Source organism: Orbicella faveolata, unplaced genomic scaffold, assembly GCF_042242905.1.
Source record: "Orbicella faveolata isolate gen_17 unplaced genomic scaffold, um_ofav_v1 contig_46, whole genome shotgun sequence".
NCBI lineage: Eukaryota > Metazoa > Cnidaria > Anthozoa > Scleractinia > Merulinidae > Orbicella > Orbicella faveolata.
Genome location: NW_028301576.1, coordinates 9,411,331 through 9,422,019, shown reverse-complemented (window position 1 = coordinate 9,422,019; position 10,689 = coordinate 9,411,331). Strand labels below are relative to the sequence as shown.

The 10,689-nt window shown below is 40.7% G+C and overlaps 1 protein-coding gene across 3 annotated transcripts in view; it reads right to left on the bottom strand.

Moving 5' to 3' along the window:
• Positions 1–895: 895 nt before the first annotated feature.
• Positions 896–10,689, bottom strand: part of LOC110051168 (protein FAM13A-like) — a 29,646-nt gene continuing 19,852 nt past the window's right edge. Inside the window, exons 19-28 of one of the 3 annotated variants that reach the window (XM_089276607.1) lie at positions 10,132–10,209; positions 9,595–9,792; positions 8,422–8,571; positions 7,601–7,908; positions 6,725–7,240; positions 4,677–4,884; positions 4,349–4,500; positions 1,663–1,764; positions 1,407–1,461; positions 896–1,094 (exon numbers count right to left, since the gene is read on the bottom strand). In XM_089276607.1, coding sequence (XP_089132733.1) covers positions 1,026–1,094; positions 1,407–1,461; positions 1,663–1,764; positions 4,349–4,500; positions 4,677–4,884; positions 6,725–7,240; positions 7,601–7,908; positions 8,422–8,571; positions 9,595–9,792; positions 10,132–10,209 — 1,836 coding nt within the window. In that variant the 3' untranslated portion in view covers positions 896–1,025. The remainder of the gene's footprint in view (positions 1,095–1,406; positions 1,462–1,662; positions 1,765–4,348; positions 4,501–4,676; positions 4,885–6,724; positions 7,241–7,600; positions 7,909–8,421; positions 8,572–9,594; positions 9,793–10,131; positions 10,210–10,689) is intronic. The other 2 variants (XM_089276609.1, XM_089276608.1) reach the window with 2 other exon arrangements.

Below are 10,689 nucleotides of genomic sequence, written 5' to 3'. Positions count from 1 at the left end.
CTCACCCTAGGCTTTAATCGTTTGACAGTCTATTTGTAATTCACCCACGTGTCGAAAGCTTAATGAGAACTAAGGCCATCCCACCTTTTTTTTCGTTTATTGTCGAATGCGTTTTCTGATTTTGGGTCGGTCGGTCGGAAAGGAAAAAAAAGGGAAGAAAAAAAAAAAAAAAAAAAACACACACACACACACACACACACACACACACACACACACACACACACACACACACACACACACACACACAAATGAAACTGGAAAAGGAGTCTGGAGCTACGAGGCCCGGTACCTCAGCATGACATCCGTGGAGCCTGGAAACAACAAGGTCTGGTTACAGAGTCAAGATCGCGGCAAAGGAGGAAGGAAAAAGTCGACTTCGTTGTTAAAATCAAACGAGAACAGGGAAAAACTAAAAATCTGTAAGGCAAAAAATTGCTTATGTTTCAGATTAAAGTGACAATTGTTTGAAATAATGTGTCATTACCTTCATTGCCTTCTGTGTAACTTTTTTTTTTTTGAAAACGCGAAAATCTGGGTCGGTCGGACGACGCTAAACAGAGAGAAAAAGGCGATGGCCTAAGAGAGAGCGCCCTCAATAATATTGACACTTTTGTGTGAACAAGTGCTTTTCCGGGTTGCTCTTACCTCTGTTTCAAAACGAATCTTCGTGCAAAACCTTTCATATTGAATGAGTTTTTCTTGCACGTTCATCGTCTTGTAAATCAAACTCATTTCAATATGAAAGGTTCTGCACTAGGACTCGTTTTGAACCAGAGGTAAAAAGCAATTCAGAAGTGGCTTATCTACTCCAGTGTCAACAAGGTCCTGTTTACAAAAGGTCAGCATCTCTGTTTATAATACACAAGTGGTGAAAGTATCATAAATGTTAAAACCATTCTCGTTAAACAAAATAATAACTTTTAATTTTTTCTTAAAACTCTATACAAAATTCAACATACAATAATGTCTTAATTCTCAACAAGTAAAGGAAATAATATGTACAAGCAAGAATCTTGGAGTTCAGTTTACATCGTGTTAGTGACTTGACGTTTCGTCAATAAAGCTTCTATAAGCTTCAACTGGTGCTTGATGTGCTGTAAAGTTAGAATACACATTGGTGGTTAGAGAAGTCTCCACTGGAGCTGTCACGCAACACATTGTCTACGTGGGACAACGCCAGGCACACTCGTCACGCAACCTTTTCTAACATTAGTCTAAGATTGTACAACGAGTCAAACAAATAAACAGACAGATAGACAGACACTCATGTGTAGGGAGCGAGTGAGGACAGTAGGCTACAAGAGTTAAAAGTTAGGTTCTTTTTTCGCTCAAAACAGTAGTAAAACACTTCAAAGAATTCGGCAACAGGTCACAACGATATCAAGAAGAAGAAGAAGCGATTTTACCTTATACTCGTGATAGTCACTTTCCATTTCTCCTCTATCTTCTCTCTGCACTCGCCTGAGAGAGAAACATGATCGCAATTTAGAAATCAAACTTTTTCGTCTTAGCTTCTTGCATGCCTCGTGTAACGAACATTTTGATTTGCGTGTTACCCAAACGCCTGCGGGAAGCTTCCCCTACAATCAATGAAACTTTCACATACAGATTACTTGAGCTAGATCACAGACCACATTAGATAATCGTAATGTAATCACTTACCGGCCAGTGTGCTCTAAGAAGTCATCCTCAAATTTCTTGAGTTTTTTTCTCATTTTCTTTTTCTCTTTTCTCTTTAATTCAAGCTGATCACTCAACTCGTCCCTACAGAGAGTAACACAATGACAGTTAGAGTAGATAAGTAATTAGTGGTGCACTTCCCGATACTCTAAAAAACGTTTTGGGTGATCAATCTTCATTTCTGGCTAAGTGAGTTTCGGCGCGGTCAACTCTTATTTAGAAATCTCAGGGACCGTTCATTTTTTATGAGGGAGGGGGGGCTGGTGGGATTTGGGAAGCACCATTTAAAAATCGCATGACCCCCCCTCAGCTTACCAATTTTTTCACATGGCCCCCCCTTATAGCGGACATTTTTTGGGATGACCCCCCCCCAAAAAAAATTGAACAAACAATATTTAGATTTCAACTTTTTTAATATTTCTCTTTTATCCCCCTACTTCACGTTTTTGTGCTCACTATGAAGACAATATTTACAATCTCTATACGACAGAGAGCTGTTGTTTAAGAAACAAATCAAAAGAAAGAGAAGTCAATTTAGGATCTCCTAGTTATGGCTCGCCCTGAGCGTGTGGCATTTGGCCTCTAATTGGCATCTTCCTCATCTGAATTGATGAATGCAAGAGTGATGTCACTTGAGTCATCTTCTCCCCCAGAGTCAATGGCATCACTGTCATACTCATCATTGTCACTTTCATCTGTTTCACTGCTGTCAGCACTTGCCCTGTTGTCATTTTGTGTCAATGTCCTGGCATTTCTCAGTGTTGGTGGGCCAGCTCTGAGAGGACTCTTCTGCTGCAAGCATGAATGTCTTACAATTGCCTTTACTTTCTCACTCTTGCTACTTTTCAAATGCTGCTTCAGCCCGTGGTGGTTTGAGTACTTGTTTAGTTCTGGAACACGTAGCTTTTTAAGCTTGGTTAGATCTTCGCACAACTCAGTCCAAGGATAATCCTCCTCCCTACTTAACTTTGCCTTTTCTTCTGCTCTCTTTTTCCTTTTAAATTCCAGCACTTCAAGATGCTGAAGATAATCCACCACAAACTTCGATTTGGCAATAAACTCATCTGCAAATAGAGCAACGCTCTCTGGGTCAGATAAAACCAGCCTGCCACTTCCATGCTCGTTCTTCTTTATATTGTTAATCCAATCGGGGAAAGAGCGCATTACTACATGAGCATCATGAAAGAAGCTCATTCCAAAATGCGCAATAATGGCGAAAGCGACGAGTCGTTTAAGAAAAGGTTTACAGCTGAACGATCCAGGCAGTTTGACATCTTACAAGCAAAAGAAGCAATTTTTCTAGGTGCGGATGGCTGTTCAGAAAGGGCGAGTGAGTTTTCCATGCAAGGGTACCAGTTGAAGCCCAGTGATGGAAGAAAACTGAACTTCTCCATCAAAGAGCACAGAGCAATGGTGGAAAAGTTGAATGTCATATTGAAAGATGTAAAGGAACACGATTCCACACTCTTTCAGTCCAATTGGCTTGCTTTAAAGTAGGGCGAAGAATTTGCCCACAGTTTTAATGTAAAACAGATCAAATGTACAGAAGCTAAGTTGACGAAGGTCACGCAGGACATGGAAGCACTAGAAAATAAGAAGAGCAATTATAACAGCATATTCAAAGGCATACTCAAACAGCACATCAACAAAAGGAGAAGGAAAAAAGAAAACCGCAGAAAGTCAAATGACAGAAAGAGGAAGCGGACTGAAAACAACGTCCAACGAGTTTATGGAATCTGTGTTGGAAACCCGCTAGGAAATGATCTTCCACAATGCCTTGTGTACCCTCCTAGAACGGCCGTCCCGGTAGAGTGTCTTAAAGTTGAGGATGTTACCACGTCGATATTTAGAAGAGATGGGCCATACATCGCACAGCTCTTGGAAGGGAATTATTTCACCAGTGCTGCAAGAAGCAGAATCACCACCAACCTTGAGCGGGAAGTCAGAGATTATGTTTACACCTTCATGTACCCTGAAGAGTACACTCTGACGGAAAGCAGTGCTGCTTCTTGCAGCATTGATGAAAGAGACTCCCATAGCAGCACAAGCGGCGACGAAGAACTCGACGACAGCGGAGATGAAGATGAGTGCCAGTGAAAGTTGCATTCGAAAATAACAGTGTTAAATACTTCTTTTCGGTAGCTACAAATGCTTTTTGTCGCTAAACGTTTTTTTAAAGCAGAAGGAAAGTTTGTAATAAATTTGTATCCTGCCTTCTATGTTTATTCTATAGCAATTTTTTTGATATTCAAACATTATGCCATTTTAAAGTTTTACTAAAATATTTCACGTGACCCCCCCTTTTTCCCTTATTTTTTTGGGATGACCCCCCCTCGAAAGCCATTTTTTTTCGCATGGCCCCCCCCCAAATCCCACCAGCCCCCCCTACCTTATAAAAAATGAACGGTCCCTCAGATGTTGGGAGACAGACCCGTTCACATTATTTAAATACTAGGCGCAGTGAAGACTTAAATCCAAGATCTTTAGATTTCAAGTCAAACGGTGACACAACTCGGTCACGCAGCTTTTACTACTTGCCCATTCTACTAACATTCTTGTCGTTCCCGTCACGCAATGCTTGGCTTCTTTTCTGTCAGGAGGCGTTGCGTGACGATCTAAAAGCGATTGTGATGGGAGGCCAGTGTCACGGACAACAATTGCCACTTACCGGGACATCTCGTGGAATTTGGCGTCCTCTCTCAGTTGAGCGGAGTCACTAAGGTTTAGGGTGTCTTGTATTGTGTCACCAAAAGCTTCATCATCTGCGTCTAAAGTGTCTGTGTAGGACATATTGCCTGTGCTACGTCTTCTTGGCGAGTCCTGCAAACGAGCACAGTTTAATGTAATATTCTGTTTGAGAATTGGGCAAGAGCGATAGGAAGAGTCTTCAAGCTAATCATCGTGACCAGCAACTTCCCCGTCACGCAACTATTCCTAAACTCACGCAAAATAGGAGCGATAGCGCGAACAGGTAACAGTACAAAAGTCGATATTACCCTTCCAGTGATGGGCAGCGACTGGGTTAGTGACCTGGCAGGGGATCCACCGCTGCCGCTTGGCGAGTGTAAGGGAGCATCTTCATGGATAGGAGCCAGGTCAGACACCAGTCTATCAATTGAACTAGTTCTTGGGCGTGTCCCTCCAGCAATCTTTACGGGCGATTCTGTTACAGGTGCGGCAAGTTTGCGTTTGATTGTACGATACCTGTTAGAAAAAAAAAAAAATACAAATGTCAACATTTAAGTCTAGAGGATATTCAACGGTGAAAAGGTGAAAGGCGAAGGAAACTGTGACACTAGTCTCCTTCCCCGCCTTCACGTGTCAGAAGGTGTTCTGTATTGCTCAGCATTTTTTACCCTAAAACTATGACCTACATAGACTGCCGTTTCTCGTGTATACACTTCACCGAAATCGAGACCAGTTGCAAGAGCAACTCATCGCAAACGAAAGCAATTCGGCACAAGCGCGGGAAATCGTACACGACCAAGTCGCGAGTGGTTAATTATTTCCATCTGATTTGTGATATTCGAGAGGCAAGATTCTTACACCACTTTCTAAACGAAAAGCATTCTTCTAAGGTGACAGCAGAGAAAAGGAAGATTGCTACGAGCTAAACCTACTCCGGGGGGGGGGGGGGTACTCCAAAAACACATTTGGTGGGGGTGTGCGGCCCGCTTCCCAAAACCCTTAACCCTACAGTAAACACCCGCGTATAAGAACCTAGAATTTTTGGGTTCAGGCTGAATGGGTTCTTATATTTTGGGGTAGTTTTTCCGAACTCAGGCTGATTAGGTTCTTAGTAGGTTCTTATTTGTAGGAGTTGTCATAGTGATACCATTCAGAGAGCTACTGTAGTACTAGTATGTCATAATGGTTGAACATTTGTATTTTAAACCGCAAAAATGCCAAGCCTTATTTTTTAAACAATAATAAATTCAGTATCATAGGCTACCATATTTACAGTTGTATTTGATAATAATGTAAATTGTTAACAGCAATATAAATGCATAAATAAAAACAGCAAAAATAAATAAAAACCCAATTTAGGGAATTAAAATTGAACCAATTTGAAAATAATCAAATACAATGTGAAACAAAATATTAATTTTCTTGCGTATTGAAATAAAGATGCATTGTACTGTACACAGAAAGAACAAACATTTTCTTTGGGTATCACTGTTACAGTTGGAATGAAAAAGACAAGCAGTAATGTGTATTTCACATGAGCAAAAGTCAGGGCACTCTACAGATTCAAGTCCCAAGGCTACACCAGTATAATTTTATACAGTATTCTATACTCTGTATTTAAAAGATTTTCAATTAAACAAATAATTTTCATGGTGTTTCTCAGAAATTTCACAATTTCTATCAATTAAAATCCAGTATTTTGGCTACAAAATAAGAGTGTTTTTTTGTATAAGAACCTATTGTTCTTTGCCAGCCTAAATAGGTTCTTATATATTTGGGTATTAAAATGCCCAATTTCAGCCTGTAGGTTCTTAAATCACTAGGTTCTTATACGCGGGTGTTTACTGTATTTATGACCAAAATCTACGATTTTCCCTACCCTATTTATGACAGTTGCGGCTGACACAGTTGCCCTAAACATAAGGTTTGAAGGGCTTTTGCTTATGGTCGTATCGATAATGATGAAAAAGTAGCTTCTTCTAAACAACATACCCAACTCAAGACTAGAGTACAAAAACCGTACCCTATTTAAGACCAAAATGGCCAAAATCGATACCCCATTTATGACCAAAACGGCTGAAAAACCATACGCTTTGGGGCCGCACATACCTATATAGCCCATATAGGAGAGTACCCCATCCCCCCCTCGGGAACCTACTCCACTAGACACTAGAAAGCAGTTGCCTTCTTTATCAGAAGACGTAAACAGCAATACCATGTACGCATGATCACTATAATCACCTCTTGACAATTGTCCATAACAGACTAACACGTGATTAAATCAATAAGAAGTTACACCCTTGCTGTCACGTAATCGCTTCTCTGTCACGCAATGTAACATTACTACTGTACTAACCTGTCGTACAAAGGCCTCATAAGGTCCTTGTCTTTTTTAGTGTTCGGACGACCAAACAAGCTCTCATGCTGCAGCAGCGCCTTCTGTACCGCTAGCTTCTCGTCCTGAAGCTGTTCCCTGCCCATTTGCTCCACCTCCTCAGGCCTGCCAGCTTCCTCCCTCTTCTCCTCAAGCTTGTTCAGTAAGCTCTCTAGGGAGTGTTCAATACTTGCAGGTGTTGTGGTCAGCAGAGGTTCATTGTTACTGCTTTTCATACCCTGTCCGCTCATGGGGGGCACAGTCTCATTCAAACGCTCCGCCTCGCACTTCGCGCGTTCTTTGAGTTCTTTCAACTGCTTTCTTGCGCGGCCCAGTTCCGACACGTATTTTTTGATAGGTGCTTTTTCGCTTTGCGACGGTCGCCGCGCGTGTTCGTCCTCGAAAGCGTCTTCAAAATCGCGGATTTTCTTTTTTAGTTGACTGATTGTTTTAGTGAGTTGCTTGACTGTCTGCTCACCCTTCGGAGACGATTCCACCCTGTGATGAAAGAAAGAAAGAAACAGTCATACACTTGCAACAAACTACAATCATAGCACATACTACAAACTGGTGATTCTTGTAAATTTTTATATGCACCAGTCACATCTGAAGTATTTCTGCTTAAAACAAAGAATGTCTGCAATACAACATACTTTTTCCCCCCATCTTCTTTGCTATAACATACAGTACCGGTCAAAGGGATTGGAGCGGCCAGACAGGGTTCAACATGTCATTCTCGTTTCCTTAAACACTGTATCAAACAACATTAAACTAAATATTCTGATATTTGCTCGTTATATATCAACACATAACTTTCTGTCGCCCATCCATCAACTAATGTTACAGTCGGTAACCAACCTTCTTTCAAACCATGAATGCTCAATCTGTTCGTGCGGCGGGGACGGGGGACACTCATAACCAGTGGTCCGGGTATCAATAGTAAGGGGCCGAGAACGAGGGGACAATAATGCTTCGTCTGTACCGAACCTTTCGTATCGTTCCCTGGGTGACAGCTGTATTTCGTCCGCTGCATCGTGTTGTTGCAGTTTGTAGAGCTCAAGCGGAGGCACGATAGGTGCGCCATGGTGCTTTTTCTTGTACTGTTGAGTGATGAGATCTTTTCTGGACCTCAAGGGCGACGAATCAACTTCATCTATTTCACCATGCTGTAAGACAAGAAAGAAATCTTAATGACGTTCTCGGCGAGGGTCTGAGACCAAGGAAGAGGAGTGCAACCTTCCTTTCCTAAGAATTTTCGATTCTCGTTAACCAATCAGGAATTTACACGTTCGTTCAAAAACACATGGAGAGATGTTAGGTCATCCTGACGTCAGAAGGAAATGTCACGCTACTAAGCAACCACTGTCACGCAAAGCTCAGATAAAAAATCTCGGAGATAAGATTTCAAGCACAGAAGGTTCTTGTTGTTTCGGATGTTCCTAGGATAGTGATGTTTTCTGTAAAGAGGAAACTAAATTCACCACTGACCAGTCCAGTATCTTACTACATGACGCACTTTCGTCATTGACAATCACAATACAAGAGAAATCACGATGGAAATATCAATATTCATTACTGATTTCCCCACAGTTCTCTTAATATTAACTCTGAGAAGTTGGCAAGTGCCTGACTTTGACCATTTTACAGTGAATGGGTGCAGCAGGGGTAGCAATACTTACATCTTGCTTGGTTGATGCAGATGGAGACTGAATCCTTAACGACCTTGCAGATCTGGGTGATCTGGGCGGTGTTGTTGACACGACATCTTTGCTCTTTGCCTCATCAACTAAAGGATGTACGAAAGCTTTGCTTTGTCTCTGCTTAACGTCCTGTGGAACACCCATTACAAAGTTACATTGACAGATCACAGGCTCACCAACCTCAAGAAGGTAATCTCAAGTGGCATTGTTTATTATGCTGCATGCAAATAAACCCTGATGTGGAACCATTCAGATGAAACTCATCGAGCATAACCTTCCTGTGGAGCTTGTTTGATGATGTGATTCGTTTTTCGATTTTGAACTTGTACTCTTGGGAGATATAGTATATAGTATATACCACACAAGTGAATAGTGCTTTTCGCGCGCTCTGATTGGCTAACTCGGAGGTGATTATCAAGTACTATTCACCTCCGAGCAGCCGGCGCGAAAAATTTTAAAATTTTCGACCGCTTATCATACATAAAATAACGTTTTGGTCCGCTAATTATTCAGCTTGTGTGGTATATACTAAAACAGTTATTCACCTCAGTGTTGATGAAAGTGATGGATATTTACCTCCACTTCGGTGAATAATTGTTAATTATTCCTGTCGTATGCTGCGCGTATGTCGCATTGATTGTGTCTGGCCACTGTATTTTCCATGGCGTGGTATAAAATAAGTATCCAACGCTCTCTCGTGATATACCATGGAACATCCCACTTGTCACTTGTATTTTATTGGTATACACACTCGCCCAAAGGCTCCCATGTATACTAAGAAATTGCGTAAGTAGTACATGTATGAAGCAGGTAAAAGAAAACCCACAAGTAAAATATTGTAATGCGATTACCTTGAATTCGCACATAAAACCTTGGTTGTCAAAAGGAAAACTAACATGCCGTAAAAAGATGAAAAACATGACCAAAATCAAATACAAACTTTTTATGCAAACCAACAGCATCAAACTGCCTTGTCCGGGACGTGACTCCTGATTATACGCAGTACACATGGAGTTGTGAAACCGCTTTGAGTTTTGCCTCCTGCCCATCAAGTTCTGCTCTCAGTGAACGAAAGGGTGTGACATATTCCATTGTACATTTAGCACTTTCAATATTATTGTGAAGGAAAGTTAGTTTACACATAGATCTTACCTTGTCTAATTCTTCTTCACTGTTTGTGAAAATCTCGCTTGTTTCGTGTCTTTTCTTTAAGCTTGGTCTCCGCCTGTTCTTGGGAGGAGGAGCTCGGTCCCGGGTGAGAGAGCCAAGAACCTCAGAATTCCTCTTTACCCTGAACAGTGAGTCCCCTGTACTTGTACTTATTATCTCCTCGTACAAATTTTCATCGTCCTGAATTAAACACACAAATGAAATGCAAAAATCTTGCGGTATTCTTAAATGAGGAAAATAGGTAGGGGAAGGAAGCAGAGGGTCGTAAAAACAACAACGATACTAAAACAGTTCTGACAAAACAGCAATTTTCTCAAAGTGGTGGAATTGACAGTCTGCAAACAAAATTACGTTTTATGATACAAACCCGTGACAATTTCCTATAAATATTTAGCTAAAGCTGCAGCAGAAAGTGGCGAGTTAACATCAAATTTGTATTGCTCGCCTGTTTTCAGTTTCAGCAATTATTCAGGTAATCCTAAATTACACAACACACAATCATTTGGTGTAAAAACTGACCTTGAATCCTTCAAATTGCTCGTGTGAATCTCTCGTATGAGGATACGTTGAGCTCAAGATGTGGTTACTGTTCTTGTCCTTTGAAAGCAAAGTGAATGGAACTTTTCAGAACCAAGACTAAAACTCTAACCAACACACAAGGTCAAAACATGTTTCACCCAATCATCCAGTTGGGGGTGGAAGCTCTATCTGATATTACATACATACATACATACTTAATTGTTACCTCCCCAATGGGGCTTTTCAGGAACAATTACTAAAATTACTAAGTTACTAATAACTACACAATCAAAATTAATCAAATTGAAAAAACATTTACAACATGTTACATAACATGCAATAATGCAAAGGTTTATATTGCAAAATTTGTACATGACTGTGTGCAACTACTTGGCAAACAATACCAATAAATAATAAAAAAAAATTAAATAAAGACGTTAAAAATCTGTTAATTATCCAATAAAGAAGCCAAAGCAATGAATTATACTGCCATAAAACATGACTGTCATGAAAGAAACCAAGTGTTCTCAAACCACTGTTGAGTTGACAGTTATTGTT